Raw genomic sequence first — 21796 nt, 5'->3', positions numbered from 1 at the left:
TTGGTTATTACTTAGTCTGTGTCAGCTTAGCTAAGTTTCCACTTAAAATTACTCTACACACATCCATTATTGTCTAAATAGCTGGTAACGCAAGTAAACATGTCCAAACTGTGTCCAAATTTTATTTTTGGTGTGAGCATCATCGTTATCTTGAATTGCCTTAATCTTCTTGGGCGTGGACAGTTTGTTACTAGAATACTCTTCCAGTCCTCCATGACGACATTACTGGTAGAGCTGGTGTATGTTAGATACCTCAAGCTCCTCCACCCTCCACAGGAGGATGCCCCACAGCCACAGGTAAATATGATAAATGATAAATGGGTTGTACTTGTATAGCGCTTTTCTACCTTCAAGGTACTCAAAGCGCTTTGACACTACTTCCACATTTACCCATTCACACACACATTCACACACTGATGGAGGGAGCTGCCATGCAAGGCGCTAACCAGCACCCATCAGGAGCAAGGGTGAAGTGTCTTGCTCAGGACACAACGGACATGACGAGGTTGGTACTAGGTGGGGATTGAACCAGGGACCCTCGGGTCGCGCACGGCCATTCTCCCACTGCGCCACGCGCTAGGTTTAGGTCTAAGGGAGACATACTGTACCTGGACTCGGCCACTGACCTTCCTCTGCAAGGCACTTGTCACTTGTAGGTGTTTTTTAGGCTCCTTATCAAATTGGAAAACTGTTTGCAAAGGCGGGGGATCATTATTTGCTTCACAATATTGCAGTACTTGATAATGAATTATTCCTTCAATGAAAGGCAGCACTCAAGCAGCCCCAGACCATGATGCTGTCACCATTCATGCCTGCCTGTAGGTAATCATGTATTGTCAACTATTTTGACAATAGCTGCGTGTTGAGTCATTCTAAAATGTATCCGAGTTTATTTTTTTAGTATTGTGTGTTAGTGGTGGAGGCTATGGTCAGTCCATTCCTACTCATTTTATTGCCACCATTTTAAACACACAAATGTATTTATTTTTCTGACTTCCCCGCAGTCATTGCGCCAAATCATGGTCTGAGTCTCTGCAGATTTTAAAACAAACAAATATCAAGCAAGGTGCATTTTTGCACACAATAATCCGCTCTGTGGTGAAATACGGCGTGAAAAACTACAGGTTTCCTCCTTCATGTAGAATCACTGCTATTTCCTGAGCCTTCTGACTTGTATAGCCAACAACAGGGTGATGTGTGCAAGAATAATGCCTGCCACACACTGTCCCATTCTAAATCTGCTTTAAATACAAGATTACTTGAATAGCTCGATTGTTCCTCTCTATGCTCTTTGATCACAAGGAGAAGTGGGTGGTCTCAACAGTGCTAAAGCTTAAACCAAGACAATAGGAGGGGGTGAAGTGTGTGAGCACGTTGATTACTGTTAAGTCATGTGACACATTCACGTTACCAGCCGACTTCCCCTTTACTTTCCATTAGAACAAATCCAGCTGTTCTAGTCCAGTCTGCCTCAAACCTGCTGGGATCTATCTGGAATGTGCATGAATGTCTTTAATCCTGTTCACACAAAGGTACTGTTTCTTACAGCACTGCTTTATGGGAGTCTGTGTGCAGCTCAGATGTGCGGAAGATGCGAAAATCACTTGTGGCGCTGCTCCTCCCCTTAACTCTTTTTTTCCCATGGATTTGACACAAGATTATACCCGTTCAGATTGTGGGGTAGCTGCCAGTTATTCGTGACTGTGTGTGTTTGTACCCTCCTCTGTTTAGGTATTGTTGAGGCTCCCCCATCCTCGCAGACTTTTGTCAGTTCACATTTTTTACACATTTATTAATCATTAACAAAAAAACTTTAGAAAACAGGTCTTAAAGTGACAATTTTACAAGTTAATCACTATCTTTCCTGTCTAAATATTGCCAAAAGTACAGTGTTTTTTTTTTTTTTTTTTTAATGGAGCGTATGCGCCAGTATCTTGTATTCCAAACAACAATGGCGTAACACTGAGCCATGTTACTTGTGATGACAGTAAGCTTGATAACACTTCTGATGGTGGATGTAAAACACCTTGTGCTCTTCCAACGCCTGCTTGAGGTGCTCAGTTGGTGGAGACATAGTTGGCCACTTTATCATCTTCAGCTGCCTCAACAAGGCACTTTGTCATTTCAGAGGTGTATTGAGGCCAGTTTCCTGCCCAGTTTCCCAAGGAGAAGATCATTCTGGGCTTTTTCACAAAGTCGTGGCACATGTTGGAATTCATGTACCGGTATCCCCTCAGTGAATCGCAGCAATCATGCAGCCACAGATCATGACGCTACCAACCTTTTATGGAAAAAATCTGAACCCTTAGGTTGACCTGTGCATGTGAAGTTGGGATTACAGGTAAAAGCCAGTAAATTAGAATATTTTGAAAAACTTGATTTATTTCAGTAATTGCATTCAAAAGGTGTAACTTGTACATTATATTTATTCATTGCACACAGACTGATGCATTCAAATGTTTATTTCATTTAATTTTGATGATTTGAAGTGGCAACAAATGAAAATCCAAAATTCTGTGTGTCACAAAATTAGAATATTACTTAAGGCTAATACAAAAAAGGGATTTTTAGAAATGTTGGCCAACTGAAAAGTATGAAAATGAAAAATATGAGCATGTACAATACTCAATACTTGGTTGGAGCTCCTTTTGCCTCAATTACTGCGTTAATGCGGCGTGGCATGGAGTCGATGAGTTTCTGGCACTGCTCAGGTGTTATGAGAGCCCAGGTTGCTCTGATAGTGGCCTTCAACTCTTCTGCGTTTTTGGGTCTGGCATTCTGCATCTTCCTTTTCACAATACCCCACAGATTTTCTATGGGGCTAAGGTCAGGGGAGTTGGCGGGCCAATTTAGAACAGAAATACCATGGTCCGTAAACCAGGCACGGGTAGATTTTGCGCTGTGTGCAGGCGCCAAGTCCTGTTGGAACTTGAAATCTCCATCTCCATAGAGCAGGTCAGCAGCAGGAAGCATGAAGTGCTCTAAAACTTGCTGGTAGACGGCTGCTTTGACCCTGGATCTCAGGAAACAGAGTGGACCGACACCAGCAGATGACATGGCACCCCAAACCATCACTGATGGTGGAAACTTTACACTAGACTTCAGGCAACGTGGATCCTGTGCCTCTCCTGTCTTCCTCCAGACTCTGGGACCTCGATTTCCAAAGGAAATGCAAAATTTGCATGGTTGGGTGATGGTTTGGGGTGCCATGTCATCTGCTGGTGTCGGTCCACTCTGTTTCCTGAGATCCAGGGTCAACGCAGCCGTCTACCAGCAAGTTTTAGAGCACTTCATGCTTCCTGCTGCTGACCTGCTCTATGGAGATGGAGATTTCAAGTTCCAACAGGACTTGGCGCCTGCACACAGCGCAAAATCTACCCGTGCCTGGTTTACGGACCATGGTATTTCTGTTCTAAATTGGCCCGCCAACTCCCCTGACCTTAGCCCCATAGAAAATCTGTGGGGTATTGTGAAAAGGAAGATGCAGAATGCCAGACCCAAAAACGCAGAAGAGTTGAAGGCCACTATCAGAGCAACCTGGGCTCTCATAACACCTGAGCAGTGCCAGAAACTCATCGACTCCATGCCACGCCGCATTAACGCAGTAATTGAGGCAAAAGGAGCTCCAACCAAGTATTGAGTATTGTACATGCTCATATTTTTCATTTTCATACTTTTCAGTTGGCCAACATTTCTAAAAATCCCTTTTTTGTATTAGCCTTAAGTAATATTCTAATTTTGTGACACACGGAATTTTGGATTTTCATTTGTTGCCACTTCAAATCATCAAAATTAAATGAAATAAACATTTGAATGCATCAGTCTGTGTGCAATGAATAAATATAATGTACAAGTTACACCTTTTGAATGCAATTACTGAAATAAATCAAGTTTTTCAAAATATTCTAATTTACTGGCTTTTACCTGTATATGTTTTGTCTTATTTTTGTGTGATACTAATCAGTTTGTAGCGTACAAGTATAGCTATGATCATATGTGTGGGCATCATGAGGTGAAGGAGAAACAGGAGCATTGTACCTAGACAAGAGGTTAACATTGCTGAATATAAGGCATTTTTAAGGGGTAGAAAAGAGGTTTTGTGTTGACTATGACAACTGCCGAAAGAAATTGATAGATAAAACTGTGACTCTGTTCAAGCACTGTGCGTTTCATCTGAGGCAGTGCACCTCGACCGGCTCTGTATCGCTTGGAAAGACTCGATAAGAAGGCGGTGCGGGGTCTTCCTGACCCTGGGAGCCTGCCAAGATTTTACTGTCTTTTAGGCCGTGGACTGAGTGCTTGACTGTTATGCCCTCCTTTTCGGACGTGCTGTAATGAAACAACTGGAAATATGTGATGCATTACATTGTAATTGCATTGTATGCATGTTCGAAATAAACTGAAACTAACTAACTAACATTAACACGTCATGATAACATGATCACGTCATCGGCAAAGACATCACCCGAGTGGGGACGACAAAGCTTGGTTGGTAGAGCGGCCGTGCCTGAGGGTTTCTGGTTCGATCCCTGGCTTCCGCCATCCTAGTCACGTTTGTTGTGTCTTTGAGCAAGACACTTCACTCTTACTCATGGTTAGGGCCTTGCATGGCAGCTCCCGCCATCTTTGTGTGAATCTGGAAATACTGTCAAAAGCCCTATACAAGTATAACATCTACTGTGCTTTTAGACAGCTGACAGGTAAAAAACTCGGACAGGGCAAAAACTCTGGCGAAATAATTCAAGACTTGTTGGCAAAGATGGCGATAAGTGGAGAGAGAGGCACCTCCAGGCTCCTACTTTGCAGCCTTATAGTCTTGTGGATGGTGCGGGATTTCAACATGGTAAAAACACTTGAGCCACAATATACCATCCGCATGTTTACAATGTTTTTGTTTTGATTTAAAAACAGGAAAACTGCTGATATAGCTTGTGTTTCACATTATTTTAAAAATATATAATGTGGTTATAACGATAGGATAATATCGACTTTATTCATCCCACAATAGGAAAATTTTGTGGTTGCAGTGCAGATACAATTTTTAAACACATGCAATCAAGAGGGAAACATCAAAGAACACAAAATATAATAAAAGTACACAGAGCTGATGCAACCAGCTGCCACTTCAGTGGTGCCATTACTACAGCTACAAAGTAAAACACAACAAAAACCTAAAAATGTGCAATAAATAATACATATTGTGCACATTTGATTGCACAATGCAAAGACAAACAACAAAACAAAACAAAAAACAGTTTGTTGTTCGGTTGGTGGGCCGCACGGCCAGAGACAGGAACGGACCCAAAAAAGCAACCAAGAGAGTTGTCTTAGGCTGCCCACTTTTTGGTTAGACCAATTCAAGGATCAGAGCTTTAATGAACATTTTTAGTTGTATTTAATAAGATAGTTGGGATTGGACAAATATTTTTAAACATCTGAAAAATTGAGATAGTGGAGGAACAATCTTGAATTGAATATCATCCCTGTAAAAGTTAAAGTACCACTAATAGTCACACACACACTAGGTGGGGTGAAATTACTCTCTTCATTTGACCCATCCCCTTGTTCCACCTTGGGAGGTGAGGGGAGCAGTGAGCAGCAGCGGTGGCCGCGCTTGGGAATCATTTTGGTAATATAACCCCCAATTCCAACCCTTGATGCTGAGTGCCAAGCAGGGAGGCAATGGGTCCCATTTTTATAGTCTTTGGTATGACTCAGCCTGGGTTTGAACTCACGACCTACCGATCTCAGGGCGGACACTCTAACCACAAGGCCACTGAACAGGTTTGTAAATCATTGTTACACAGACAGCCGCGTTCATACAAAATAATCAGTTAGGATGAATTGTAATTTGCAGTTTTCTATTGTGGTTCTTGAACACAACCGAGTAGTAATGTCAAAATGACGTTGTCTTTAAAGGCCTACTAAAATGCGATTTTCTTATTCAAACGGGGATAGCCGGTCCATTCTATGTGTCATACTTGATCATTTCGCGATATTGCCATATTTTTGCTGAAAGGATTTAGTAGAGAACATCGACGATAAAGTTTGCAACTTTTGGTCGCTGATAAAAAAGCCTTGCCTGTACCGGAAGTAGCAGACGAGTAGCGTGACGTCACAGGTTGTGGAGCTCCTCACATCTGCACATTGTTTACAATCATGGCCACCAGCAGTGAGAGCGATTCGGAGTGAGAAAGCGACGATTTCCCCATTAATTTGAGCGAGGATGAAAGATTCGTGGATGAGGAAAGTGAGAGTGAAGGACTAGAGGGCAGTGGGAGCGATTCAGATAGGGAAGATTCTGTGAGAGGCGGGTGAGACCTGATATTCAGCTGGGAATGACTAAAACAGTAAATAAACACAAGACATATATATACTCTATTAGCCACAACACAACCAGGCTTATATTTAATATGCCACAATTAATATCGCATAACAAACACCTCCCCCCTCCCGTCCATATAATCCGCCAATACAACTCAAACACCTGCACAACACACTCAATCCCACAGCCCAAAGTACCGTTCACCTCCCCAAAGTTCATACAGCACATATATTTCCCCAAAGTCCCCAAAGTTACGTACGTGACATGCACATAGCGGCACGCACGTACGGGCAAGCGATCAAATGTTTGGAAGCCGCAGCTGCATGCGTACTCACGGTACCGTGTCTGCGCATCCAACTCAAAGTCCTCCTGGTAAGAGTCTCTGTTGTCCCAGTTCTCCACAGGCCAATGGTAAAGCTTGACTGTCATCTTCCGGGAATGTAAACAATGAAACACAGGCTGTGTTTGTGTTGCTGCAGTCGGCCGCAATACACCGCTTCCCACCTACAGCTTTCTTCTTTGCTGTCTCCATTGTTCATTGAACAAATTGCAAAAGATTCACCAACACAGATGTCCAGAATACTGTGGAATTTTGCGATGAAAACAGATGACTTAATAGCTGGCCACTGTGCTGTCCCAAAATGTCCTCTACAATCCGTGACGGCACGCGCTGATGTCATCATACCGAGATGTTTTCAGCAGGATATTTAGCGCAGAAATTTAAAATTGCACTTTAGTAAGCTAACCCGGCTGTTGACATGTGTTGTAATGTTAAGATTTCATCATTGATATATAAACTATCAGACTGCGTGGTCGGTAGTAGTGGGTTTCAGTAGGCCTTTAAGCAGTAGTTTATCGGCTAATCCAACTTCAGCACACATTGTCATCAATGTGATCCCACTGTTAAAACACTGGAAAATACAGTAATCAGAAGCATCGAAAACTGCTTGCACGGTCACGTGTAATCGCAAAATCAAAGTGCGAATCACTGAAAATATATTCTTTAACCAGCACATTTATCTTGTGATAGCCCGTAAGGCGTCTACAATGTTTTGTTGAAATCCATTTTGTATCCGTCAAAATGAAAAAAAGTTAATGCTGGCGTAAGACTTCTGCACGGTACTTTTTACAGTATAAAATATGTTTTCATGGGCAGCACAGCATGTAAATGTGCCTGAAATGGCAGTCAAATGAGATTCATAATAAAAAGAAAACATTCTTTCTCATAATATTTCAGATAATGTTAGTTTCTAGGATCTACAAGAATCTCCGCATTGATGTATTACTCTCGACTTGGCGCTTGAGTAGCAGTGGATGTGATTGCACTTGGATAACCTCCCTCAAGGTGTTTTTATCATATTGAAACATGATCAGAAAGTTGCTCTCCAGTGCATGGCTGTAATCCCAATGGTGCCTCTGCAGAAGCTCTCAGGCAGCTGTGATGTTACGTAAATGCTACTTAAGGTGCTTATAGTTGTTGTCGCTCTTTTCAGTCATTTATGTCTTGCTTTGCTTCTTTTGTGGTGCACATTCCTGAGGAAGAAGTACATTTTGAGGGATCAGATGGAGACCTTTAACGTACATTTTCAGAATGTAATTAGTGAACCTCAGTGGCGGTCTGCCACTTCAAGTCTCCTCCTTTTTTTCTATCAAGATTTTTTCTTCTCGCTCTTTGCTTTGCTGATTTCCTAAGAACACTTGATTCTACTTCCAAGTATTGTTCCCTGTGGTTGGCCGGCCCAGAAGAGGCTCCGCTCTGTCTTCAACAATTGGCCACAGAAGTGTGATTTCAACTTTGTGTTCTAGTGTGTGGGGTCAAATTTTACCACAGCCACGCCCCCTTTTTTGTATTTCTTTACTGCATTGTTTCTACAGCTTTGTTTTGATCGTGGGTTTTTCGTGGGTTCACTTGTGAGAAGAAATCATCAAAATATGAATCCTTCCGCAAGTCCCTGTAATGATAGGTTTCCAGAATGATCACTGGTTTTGCTATTGACCTCTTGTGCAGCACCACCACCCTGTTTTATATCTATCTATTATATCTATGTATGGTTGTGCAGGTGAAGTATTTTTGGGAATCATTTTGCTGAAATTAAACTATTCTACTAAATCCAGCTGCAAAATATGACCCTCCACCCTCACATTTGTCATAATGCCGTTCTATAAACAATGCTTCATGTTCAGCAATGTTAACCGGAAGCCCAGGCTTCCTTTTCAAATGAATACTGAGGTGGACTCTTGTAGGGCATTGTTCACTGCCCTGACTTACACTTAAGTGGAAATACGTGTCCAAGCATAACAGCTCAGAGAGCAGAGGTGGAAGGGGTTGTCTTTTCGCTGCACAGGACGGTCATAAAATCAGGATGGCTCCCGCTGCCAACTTTTCTGCGCCAACAAAAATACACAATTACAAGGAGGAAAGTGTGGTGGACAAGGGGGATTAAGTAGTTCTGCGGGAGACGAGGATTTCGAGGCAGGCAGGCAGTGATTCTAGCACCTAATCATGATTATGAGTCTTGCTTTGCACATGTAGCTGAATACTGTCATCAACTTTTAGAAAACCACCTTTCAGCTTTTGCTTAAGCACGATTTGGCTGTTGAGTTGAGTTTAGTTGAGTTTGTGTTTATTCCGAACATGCATGCATACAACATGATACATCACAATATACATTGCAATACATTTTCATAACATCAATCAATCAATCAATCAATCAATGTTTATTTATTTAGCCCTAAATCACAAAAGTCTCAAAGGGCTGCACAAGCCACAATGACATCCTCGGTACAGAGCCCACATAAGGGACGTCGATGTGAATGACTATGAGAAACCTTGGAGAGGACCGCATATGTGGGTAACCCCCCCTCTCTAGGGGAGACCGAAAGCAATGGATGACGAGTGACATAATATTGTGAAAGAACAGTCCCTAGTGGATCTAACATAGTAGTGAGAGTCCAGTCCATAGTGGGGCCAGCAGGAGACCATCCCGAGCGGAGACGGGTCAGCAGCGCAGAGATGTCCCCAACCGATGCACAGGCGAGCGGTCCACCCCGGGTCCCAACTCTGGACAACCAGCACTTCATCCATGGTCACCGGAACCGGAGTAACCCGGCGAGGAGGCAGAGGAGAAAAGAAAAGAAACGGCAGATCAACCTGTCTACATGGTCACTACTGCCTAGTTTCTCTTGTTATATTCTTATTTTTACTGTTATATTTTTATTCTTATTGTTGCTTTTTATTTTTATTCTTATTGTAATATTTTCTATTTTATTTCCATTTATACCCCCATTATTTACTTTTTACTTTTAAATTCGATCTCAATTCTGTACACTGCTGCTGGAATTTTAATTTTCCTGAGGGAACTCTCCTGAAGGAATCAATAAAGAACTATCTATCTATCACAATTTCCAGTTTCTCTATTCAACATGTTCGGAAGAAGCAGAGCTTATTTAATCCTACCCCTTTCCTTTACATAACAGCTGCTAAAACGTTTGTTTACTTCCTGTTCTCAATTTATTCACAATATACTCCATAGCTAATAACATTAAAAATAAATAAATAATAATTAGGGATGTAAGGTATATTTCAGATGGTGAGATAAATAAGATTATCGACAAAAATGAATGGATGGATGAAATAAATTCAGAATGTTTATCATGGGTCCGTATAAAACCTGTTTGTGGGCCTGATCCGGCTTGTGGGCCAAACGTTTGACACCACTGATCTAACCTGATATAATGTTTAAAAAAAACAACACAACTTGTAAACTTGGGGACCGCTCATGATCCAAAGAATACCACATCATGGTGGAGGCAGTGTTGTAGTTCGGGCAAGTATGGCTGCCAATGGAAGGCACTCACTGGTGTTTATTGATAATGTAATTGACAAAATAACAATCAATTGCGAGACAGGAAGAGAGTTTTTGTGCTGGACCATATTCAAGTAAAGAAATATTGTAGGTATTGTAACACTTTGATGTTTCGCTTTTGACTTGTTTTTCATTAGAATATAATTCCCTTGTGCAATCAAGAAATTAACAAATGTTCCCCAAATGGCTACCCTGTGGGACTGCTTTTTTTTTTTTGTTTTAGTTTCTTTCTTTCCGGCTATTGTGTGACTCTTGTTTGTTTTCTCAATAAGTGTAGATTTTCCAGTAACTACTGTTTCACCAAACTGATGTTTGTCCCCCCTCTACATTGCAGAAGAACCCATTGGTCTGGAGTCACGCTCTCCGAAGCTTGTTTGTTTTTACATCAGCAACCACAACAATACTCAACCCTCCCAATACACACACACGTAGACCACGCATATATAGCTCACTGAAAAAACAATCCGCAGCCATAACAAGTGCGCAAACAGGAGCTCCACTCCGTAGGAAAACCTGCTCTCACTTCCCGGGATCAGGGCTGACTCACCCTGTCCTTTCATACTCTACACTACATGAAAGTGGCTCAAAAAGTCAGGAAAACAACGCTCGCAGTTTCTTGGCTCCGTTGCATAACAATAACTGTATGCTCTTGAGAAAACAAAAGACAAATGTTGCCTTGATGTTAAGAATAATAAATAGTGACGTGTGTCCCTAGGCAGGGATAAAGAAAGCTCCTTTGTTTTAACTGGCCTTTGAATGGAACACTGTGAGAACTTAAAGACTCTTTCGGTTTTAAAGACACTCCACAAGGCCTATTTTTTCCCTGCTGCCCCCTTTCTGTCAGCCCACTCGTATCCTACATTGGGGTTTTAATGAGATGTGTTGCCGCAACAACATACATACGTGCTCCCACCCACTTATTACTCTGCAAGGCCTCCTTATTCTCTGTTTATGGCTCAGAACCGCAGCTGTATTTTCTCCATGAGAGCCAGCATGCTTCAAACAAAGAGCACTATATTGTCAGCAGCTTAAGATGCTCCTTGGAGGATTAGTTTTATTATTAAACATTTTTGGCTTTGAGTTGGAGAGCAGACACCTGCAGGCGTCAAGAAGGGAGCGCCCGAGAGGTCATGACCCTGTCTGCCTCACCCCTTTCCTTTGTTTCCACTTATCAGATCCTGGATGAGATCGCAGAGCACGGAATTAAAATCTATCAGCTACCCGATGCGGACTCTGACGAGGACGAGGAGTTCAAAGAGCAAACGAAAGTCCTCAAGGTGAGCGGATATAGGGTGTTATGAAACATTGTTGATCTTCTCTTGCACCCACATTTATCTGCTTGCATTTCTTCCTCCCAGGCGAGCGTCCCTTTTGCTGTCATTGGCTCCAACCAGCTGATCGAGGTGAAAGGAAAGAAGATCCGTGGTCGTCTGTACCCGTGGGGAGTTGTGGAGGTGGAGAATCCAGAGCACAATGACTTCCTCAAACTCCGCACCATGCTTGTGTGAGTCACCCCATCAATAAGAGTGCATTCAAAATACAGGAAGGGAAAGCCAAGTGACCCTTGACAAAATGGCTTTTAAAACTTGCAGCAAAGCGCCACAGCCCTCTAGAGTCTGAAGACATAATTACATAGAAACATACTTTGTTGTAGGACGCACATGCAAGACCTCCAGGAGGTTACTCAGGACCTGCATTATGAGAATTTCCGCTCAGAGAGGCTGAAGAAAGCGGGACGGTGAGACACTTTTATGTAAAGAAAAAAAATCTGATTTTAGCAGCGCTCCAAGTTTTATTGTGGAATGTTTCCTGCAGAGCTGTGGATGAGGACGTGATGGATAAAGACCAGATATTGCTACAGAAAGAGGCCGAGGTAGACACAGACACACACACACACACACACACACACACACTGTGGCAATTTGTGCTGGGCCTTAAGTGTTTGCAATCTTCTTATCTTTTGTTAGCATTAATTACACTTTGGCCTATCATTTGGCAGTACCCCGCTTCCTAATTGCTCTTGATAATCCTGTTTGTGTTACGAGGACAGCACGCCTTATGAACAGGCGAGTTCTATCAGAGCTGTTTGTAAACAATGTTATACATGTTGTAGAGGATGTTATACCACCTCCTGTCCGGAAGTCCTGGCCCAGTTTTTATGGTGGGAATGACCTCCATAGTATCAACCACAGAGAAAGTTTTTTTTGTAATACAATGTCTCATTGTATGGTCCAATGTTGTTTTTTTTCTGTCTATCAGAGACACGATCCCTCTAACAAAGAAGTCACAAGACACAGTCTACATGTGCAAAATGTATTCTGTGTTTAAAGTAAACCACAAAAAAAGTACTTTGGAGGATGTTTCTCCAAATGTATGAGTCACTTTAAAAAAATTACAGTACATTTGAAAAAAATACTAAAATGATCAAATATAAAATGTTATTATAGTTTAAAAATGTTATTCAATAAATAATAAACGCATACAGTATGTATTCAATTAAATACAATCAAAAATTAATAAATGCAATAAATAAAATATCAATGATACTCATTATGTTATATCACTGTTTGGTAGCAGTTGCTCAGTAGGTAGAGCAAGTCGTCCAGTAACTGAAGGATTCCAGGTTCATCATCCTAGTCAATGCTGGTTTGTCTTTGGGCACAGCACTTCACCCACCTTGCTTCCCGAGAAATTCATATTGGTGAACAAATGTGAATGAATGTTTGGTGGTGGTTGGTGAGGCCATTGGCAGCCACGTTTCTGTCAGTTTACCCCAGTGCATCTGTGGCTACAGATGTAGCACATCACAGAGAGTACCGGTAACTGCTGAAATCACCTGCAGTATATGTACATTATGCAGTTCTTCCTTCTACCCACATGTACATTATGCAGTTCTTCCTTCTACCCACACGGTGGCGACAGATATCACAGAGGTAATCCACCAATTCAGGGTTAATCAACTAAATTGTTGTAGGGACCACATTTCCAGCAAGCTAAGGACCCTAGATGTCTCCCTTCAATATTAATCTTATTTTGAGAACCAGCCTCCCCTGCAGTGGATATTTGTTGATTTCCTTTTCAGTTAGTAATTTCCAGTGGTGGCCCATCAGGGCCAGCAAGGCCTTCTCTGCTGGCCTAACATAACCAGAAATCATTATCATAATTAAAGATACAAGTAATTTTTAATTTACTTTCCCTAAATGTCTAAAAGTATTTATATTCTCTTCATGTCATATTATGCTCCTTCCAGTGCTGTTGTTTTTAGACTATAGTTTTTATCCAATCAGAATTCAGCAAGCTTATGTTGCCATGCTGTACCAAATCTGCCTAGGGCCTTCAGAATCAATAATGCGGCTGTGCACTGTAAGTGATCGGACACAAACATTTGACAGACAGATGCGATAGCCAATCAGATGACGAGTTGTTGTCAGTAAGGCCTTCTAGCTGGCCTAAGGCAGATATATATTGTGATGTTATGAGCTAGGTAACATAAGAACTCCATTACCCAGCATGCCACAGCAGTGAAGAGCATGCGCAGTAGCCCCATTTAGATTGTTGAATGTAGCCATGGCAACGGGGATGTTTTTGATGAGCACGCAGTGGAGTAAACTTTAAGAACTCAGCCAACACGCCTCGTCTGCATCTTTTATGATTAGACAAGACAACACATATTTTCAAGAAGGATATTTAAAGAGAAACTACATCTTGTGAGACCATGTCGGCCAACCCCGGAAGCTCGAATGGGTTCTACAAATTGTGAATTCAGATATTTTATTTTTTAATTTTTTTACGTTCAATATGTGTTTTGCCATTTTTATTTTGACAGTACCACATAAGATATGTTTAATTGCTAATGCAGGTTTATTGATTTTTAAATGCGCCAGAAAATAACCCGTTTTGTACACTGTTGATGGTTATTCAATGCCCATTAGGGCGTGAATGTGTTTCTGTATAGTATTTCTCCAGCAATGGTCATGTGCTGACATAAATGATGGTATTTTGAGAGGTAATCATTGGACACAGGACATCACTAAAGGCCTAGGTGGGAAACGCACGGCCCGCCACTGGTAATTTCTAAAGAAAATATCCCTGTTATGCAAAATACAAGTGGATGCTGGCCTTTAGGAGCTTAAAATGTAAATGCAAGGATCTTCCAATGTGTTTTTACAGTAGTCCAAGTTTTTCTATTATAGAACAGGAGCACTGTAGTGTTTTTAATGTAGGAGTTTGCTGCAAAAATTATTCTCTCCCAAGTTTTCAACCGGATTTGGCCCCCAGGCTACCAGTTGAATAGCCCTGCACTTAATACATTAGAAATGAACTTGCAGAGTGCACACCCCTGCCATCTTCCAATAGTAAAAAATCTTTAAAAAATAAATAAAAACCCTGAATCCAAACGGTGATCCGAATCACCCCTTAAAATTCAATCACTTGTTCCTTACCCCTTTTCCTGAAAGTTCCATCAACATACAGCCATACATTTTTGAATTATGCTGCTAACTAACAGACCAACAAACCCCAGCGAATACATAACCTCCTGGCAGAATTAATGAATGGAAGGATAGAGAAAGTTGCCATGTGTGCATGTTTTTACTTTCTTGGTCGCTTCAAGACATGCTGCAAGAGTTCACTCTTTGCATTAGTGTCAGCAGCTGTGCTCTTTTGTTCTATAGCGAAGTGAAATAAATGGAGTGAACCCTCTTGTCTGTCATGCACTCTTTGTGGGTGGAGGAAAGGCCACTAGCGTACACGCACAGAAGTTCAGGCTTGTATTGTATAGGGGACGGCGTGGTGCGGTTGGGAGAGTGGCCGTGCCAGCAACCTGAAGGTTCCTGGTTCGATCCCCACCTTCTACCAACCTCGTCACGTCCGTTGTGTGCTTGAGCAAGACACTTCACCACACTCCCGCCATCAGTGTGTGAATGGAAATAGTGTCAAAGCGCTTTGAGTACCTTGAAGGTAGAAAAGCGCTATATCCATTTATTATAAACACAAGGTAACATACTACAAACCCCGTTTCCATATGAGTTGGGAAATTGTGTTAGATGTAAATATAAACAGAATACAATGATTTGCAAATCATTTTCAACCCATATTCAGTTGAATATGCTACAAAGACAACATATTTGATGTTCAAACTGATAAACTTTTTTTTTTTGCAAATAATCATTAACTTTAGAATTTGATGCCAGCAACACGTGACAAAGAAGTTGGGAAAGGTGGCAATAAATACTGATAAAGTTGAGAAATGCTCATCAAACACTTATTTGGAACATCCCACAGGTGAACAGGCAAATTGGGAACAAGCGGTTGCCATGACTGGGTATAAAAGTAGATTCCATGAAATGCTCAGTCATTCACAAACAAGGATGGGGCGAGGGTCACCACTTTGTCAACAAATGCGTGAGCAAATTGTTGAACAGTTTAAGAAAAACCTTTCTCAACCAGCCATTGCAAGGAATTTAGGGATTTCACCATCTACGGTCCGTAATATCATCAAAGGGTTCAGAGAATCTGGAGAAATCACTGCACGTAAGCAGCTAAGCCCGTGACCTTCCATCCCTCAGGCTGTACTGCATCAACAAGCGACATCAGTGTGTAAAGGATATCACCACATGGGCTCAGGAACACTTCAGAAACCCACTGTCAGTAACTACAGTTGGTCGCTACATCTGTAAGTGCAAGTTAAAACTCTCCTATGCAAGGCAAAAACCGTTTATCAACAACACCCAGAAATGCCGTCGGCTTTGCTGGGCCTGAGCTCATCTAAGATGGACTGATACAAAGTGGAAAAGTGTTCTGTGGTCTGACGAGTCCACATTTCAAATAGTTTTTGGAAACTGTGGATGTCGTGTCCTCCGGACCAAAGAGGAAAAGAACCATCCGGATTGTTATAGGCGCAAAGTTGAAAAGCCAGCATCTGTGATGGTATGGGGGTGTATTAGTGGCCAAGACATGGGTAACTTACACATCTGTGAAGGCGCCATTAATGCTGAAAGGTACATACAAGTTTTGGAGCAACATATGTTGCCATCCAAGCAACGTTACCATGGACGCCCCTGCTGATGAAATCTTAACATTGCAACACATGCCAATACGGCCGGGTTAGCTTACTCAAGTGCAATTTCAGCAAGACAATGCCAAGCCACATGTTACATCAACGTGGCTTCATAGTAAAAGAGTGCGGGTACTAGACTGGCCTGCCTGTAGTCCAGACCTGTCTCCCATTGAAAATGTGTGGCGCATTATGAAGCCTAAAATACCACAACGGAGACCCCCGGACTGTTGAACAACTTAAGCTGTACATCAAGCAAGAATGGGAAAGAATTCCACCTGAGAAGCTTCAAAAATGTGTCTCCTCAGTTCCCAATCGTTTACTGAGTGTTGTTAAAAGGAAAGGCCATGTAACACAGTGGTGAACATGCCCTTTCCCAACTACTTTGGCACGTGTTGCAGCCATGAAATTCTAAGTTAATTATTATTTGCAAAAGAAAAATAAAGTTTATGAGTTTGAACATCAAATATCTTGTCTTTGTAGTGCATTCATCTGAATATGCGTTGAAAAGGATTTGCAAATCATTGTATTCCGTTTATATTTACATCTAACACAATTTCCCAACTCATATGGAAACGGGGTTTGTACATCACCCCCAAAGCCGACTCACTTGATCCTCATCCAACTTCTGACATTTCTTGAAAGTGTCATCAAAATCCACCAATAACTTTCTGAGCTACGGCGTTGACTCACTAACACACATCCTGACAAACCCCTCCCGGCAGAGGTCAATGAAGGCTAGCTGAACTAAATGATAAAATAATAATTAGCATTAAAAGTTGTGACGTTTAATATATCATATATTTAATATATTGGGCGCGGCCACCGCTGCTGCCCACTGCTCCCCTCGCCTCCCAGGGGTTGAATAAGGGGATGGGGCAAACGCAGAGGACAAATTTCGCCACGCCTAGTGTGTGTGTGTGACAATCATTGGTACTTTAACTTTACTTTAATATGTAGCTATGCATATACAGTGTGTCAAATAAAATGTATTAATTCCGTAAATTCAAAAATAAAATAAATGACTAGCTTAATTTCCATACCCTCGATTATAGGAAAATAAAATAGCACATTTCTCATCTGTACATTGTGCAGTTAGTTCCTTTTTCCAAATGGGGGCGACAGATGCTCTGGAACTACAACTACGCAGCTATGCTGATTGGTATTTTAGAAACTGTCTATCTGTGTTGGCCCAGTGGGAGACAAGCGGTAGAAAATGGATGGATGGATGGATATACTTACCATATGTCCATGTTATCCGTCATCTTCATGCGTTATGATGTTGTCTTTGTTTTCCTTTCCCGCAGCTGCGACGCATGCAAGAGATGATTGCTCGGATGCAGGCGCAAATGAAAATGCAATCAGAAGAGTGAAGGTGTTGGAACTTGGAACACACACCAAAACACACCTGTTGTCACCCAACCACATCTTGCAGGAGTTTTCAGGATTCTATGTTTCCTTGCCTTTTCTCTGATTCTGAAACTTTTTTTTTTTTAAGCCCAACAACCAGACTTGCAGCCAATGTATGACTATTTAGGTTTACGTGTCTTTGGGGAATTAGGAGCCAGTGAGTCGGCATTGGCTGATAAAGTATCCACTATGTTATTTTATCCTGATCTTTTATCCTTATCCTTCTATTATGGTCTGTCAAGATGCCAATAACAATACTTTTAAGTGTTTACCAAAAAAAGTCTTAACTGCCATTGGAGGACTTTTTAAGCATTTTGAATCTGCAATTAGAAAAGTGTATTCTGTTACTTTCACTATTATTGACAATTTACTACAAGTTCCATGTTTGTCTTTCTGTCACTTTGTCCATCCACTAAAGTTGCTATAAGGCTGCTATAATAATAATACACTCAGTGCCATGTCACTTACTCCATATTGTTGTATTTTATGTTGTACTTACTACAGAATGAAGCACAAAGGTGTAGTAGTTTGTCAAACAGTAGTATATATTGAGCCCAATGATCAGTTTCTAGTACACATGGTACATTGTCCAAAATATAGAAGCTGATTTGTAGCTAATGTGCCAAACAAAATTATTTCATGATTTGAAAAAACACACCACTTGTTAACTGTTTAGGTGCCAACATCTGTTTTTGTACTTCCACTGAAATATTTTTGTTTCGAGGAAATAAATGTTTACTATCTTATTATTTCTCAGTGTTCCTCACATGACTAATATTTGATTTGCTAAATAATATAATTGTCTATTTATCTGATCGTCCAATGGATTGCAACCGTTGGTCATAACATTAGGTACATCTTAAGTTCCTTCACATATAAAAATGGTCTATATTAGTACCAGTGGTGTACCTCTACTGGCCTAACATAAATCTATCCATCCATCCATTTTCTACCGCTTGTCCCTTTCGGGGTCGGGGGGGTGCTGGGGCCTAACTCAGCTGCATTCGGGCGGAAGGCGGAGTACACCCTGGACAAGTCACCATCTCATCACAGGGCCAACACAGATAGACAGACAACATTCACACTCACATTCACACACTAGGGCCAATTTAGTGTTGCCAATCAACCTATATCCAGGTGCATGTTTTTGGAGGTGGGAGGAAGCCGGAGTACCTGGAGGGAACCCACGCAGTCACGGGGAGAACATGGGATTGAACTCAGGACCACTCAGGACCTTCGTATTGTGAGTCACCTGCACTAACCCCTGTTCCACCGTGCTGCATTGACAAATCATGATCATAAATTATAGAAGTTCATTTTATTTTTAATTGACTTTCCATACATACATAAAAGTATTCATCATATTCTCTTCATGTCATTTTAGGCTCCAGTGTTGCTGTTTTTAAGTTGGAACTTTTATCCAATCAGAATTCAGCTCGCTTGTTGCCAGCGCTGTGTGAATTCTGCCGGAGGCCTTCTGAACCAACATTAGCGGCGGCTGTGCCGTTTAACGAACGGAGGACATTCAGTTAACAGACAGTTGCGATAGCCGATTAGATCACAAGTTGTTGACAGTAGCCCATCTAGGTGGCCTTACGTTGAACGTGACTGTGATTGGATACTCACTGGTCATTCCCAAGTATCCAATCACAAGTTCTGATTTACGAAAGCAGAAAGTGGCACCGGAACCATACCCGGCCAGCGGAGAAATCAGCGGTACTCACTTCTTTAACAAACAAAGAAAAATGTTGATTAGGTGGCAGATATATATTTGCAAGGGCATTTTCAAGAAGGATATTTAAAGAGAAACTAGATCTTGTGAAACGAGGTCAGCCGACGCTGGAAACTAGTTAAGCTGTCCTGGTGGTGAAATGGTTTGCCCGCCACTTCCACTCGAATCAACCAACTACGAGCGGTACCAATGGTTTATACGGCATCAAATGGCCGTTAAAAATTGTGAATTAAAATATTTTTTTTCACATTCAATATGTTTTTTACAATTATTTTTGTTTTGACACTACCACGGGTTTATTGATTTTTAAAATGTGCCAAAAAATTGCCCGTTTTTGTACGCTAGTGACAAATTGAGGCGATTCAATGCCCAGCAATGCGCAAGTGTGTTTCTGTATAATATTTTTCAAGCCGTTGTCGTGTGGCGACATAAATGATTGTATTTTGAGAGGTATTTATTGAAGTCGGACTAAGACATCACTGAAGGCCTAGTGGGAAATGCACGTCCCGCCACTGATTAGTATCCATCCATCCATCCATCTTCTTCCGCTTATCCGAGGTTGGGGCGCGGGGGCAGCAGCCTAAGCAGGGAAGACCAGACTTCCCTCTCCCCAGCCACTTCGTCCAGCTCCTCCCGGGGGATCCCGAGGCGTTCCCAGGCCAGCCGGGAGACATAGTCTTCCCAACGTGTCCTGGGTCTTCCTCGTAGCCTCCTACCGGTCGGACATGCCCTAAACACCTCCCTAGGGAGGCGCTCGGGTGGCATCCTGACCAGATGCCCGAACCACCTCATCTGGCTCCTTTCGATGTGGAGGAGCAGCGGCTTTACTTTGAGCTCCCCCCGGATGACAGAGCTTCTCACCCTATCTCTAAGGGAGAGCCCCGCCACCCGGCGGAGGAAACTCATTTCAGCCGCTTGTACCCGTGATCTTGTCCTTTCGGTCATGACCCAAAGCTCATGACCATAGGTGAGGATGGGAACGTAGATCGACCGGTAAATCGAGAGCTTTGCCTTCCGGCTCAGCTCCTTCTTCACCACAACGGATCGATACAGCGTCCGCATTACTGAAGACGCCGCACCGATCCGCCTGTCGATCTCACGATCCACTCTTCCCTCACTCGTGAACAAGACTCCGAGGTACTTGAACTCCTCCACTTGGGGCAAGATCTCCTCCCCAACCCGGAGATGGCACTCCACCCTTTTCCGGGCGAGAACCATGGACTCGGACTTGGAGGTGCTGATTCTCATCCCAGTCGCTTCACACTCAGCTGCGAACCGATCCAGTGAGAGCTGAAGATCCTGGCCAGATGAAGCCATCAGGACCACATCATCTGCAAAAAGCAGAGACCTAATCCTGCAGCAACCAAACCAGATCCCCTCAACGCCTTGACTGCGCCTAGAAATTCTGTCCATAAAAGTTATGAACAGAATCGGTGACAAAGGGCAGCCTTGGCGGAGTCCAACCCTCACCGGAAACGTGTCCGACTTACTGCCGGCAATGCGGACCAAGCTCTGACACTGATCATACAGGGAGCGGACCGCCACAATCAGACAGTCCGAAACCCCATACTCTCTGAGCACTCCCCACAGGACTTCCCGAGGGACACGGTCGAATGCCTTCTCCAAGTCCACAAAGCACATGTAGACTGGTTGGGCAAACTCTCATGCACCCTCAAGGACCCTGCCGAGAGTATAGAGCTGGTCCACAGTTCCACGACCAGGACGAAAACCACACTGTTCCTCCTGAATCCGAGGTTCGACTATCCGGCGTAGCCTCCTCTCCAGTACACCTGAATAGACCTTACCGGGAAGGCTGAGGAGTGTGATCCCACGATAGTTAGAACACACCCTCCGGTTCCGCTTTTTAAAGAGAGGAACCACCAATTATTATTAGTATTGAATTTTGAATTTATTTATTTATTCCAGCAGACAGACATATATAGCAACACTTCATCACTCTTTGTAATTTGACAGCCATGCAACGGCACCCACCGAAAAGGGATACGGGAAAAAAGCAAGAATGCTTATCCATGTCCCGCCCCTAATTTACAATAAACTTATATGTTAGACTTAGACTTAGACTTCCTTTTTATTGTCATACAAATTTGAACTTTACAGCACAGATAAGAACAAAATTTTGTTACATAAGCTCATGGTAGTGCAGGATAAAAAAGCAATAAGGTGCATATATAAATAAATAAATATATATAAATAATATATAAATATATATATATAATATATATATATATATATATATATATACATATATATATATATATATATATATATATATATATATATATATATATATATATAAATAAATAAATAGATTACTGCACAGTTGGTTATATATGCTGGTTATATAGTCCAAGTTTCAACAGCAGCTTACTTGCCAACCTTGAGACCTC

General features: G+C 42.1%; 1 protein-coding gene across 1 annotated transcript in view; it reads left to right on the top strand.

The window, feature by feature from the left end:
• LOC133575981 (septin-2A) overlaps window positions 1-18402 on the top strand; it is a 50041-nt gene extending 31639 nt beyond the window's left edge. The window contains exons 8-12 of the mRNA XM_061928946.1: window positions 11367-11468; window positions 11550-11695; window positions 11846-11929; window positions 12007-12064; window positions 17554-18402. Coding sequence (XP_061784930.1) covers window positions 11367-11468; window positions 11550-11695; window positions 11846-11929; window positions 12007-12064; window positions 17554-17619 — 456 coding nt within the window. The 3' untranslated portion in view covers window positions 17620-18402. The remainder of the gene's footprint in view (window positions 1-11366; window positions 11469-11549; window positions 11696-11845; window positions 11930-12006; window positions 12065-17553) is intronic.
• Window positions 18403-21796: the final 3394 nt, after the last annotated feature.

Source organism: Nerophis lumbriciformis, linkage group LG33 (assembly GCF_033978685.3).
Source record: "Nerophis lumbriciformis linkage group LG33, RoL_Nlum_v2.1, whole genome shotgun sequence".
NCBI classification, from domain to species: Eukaryota; Metazoa; Chordata; class Actinopteri; order Syngnathiformes; family Syngnathidae; genus Nerophis; species Nerophis lumbriciformis.
The sequence above is the reverse complement of the archived record's forward strand: the minus strand, read 5'-3'. Positions and strand labels throughout refer to the sequence as shown.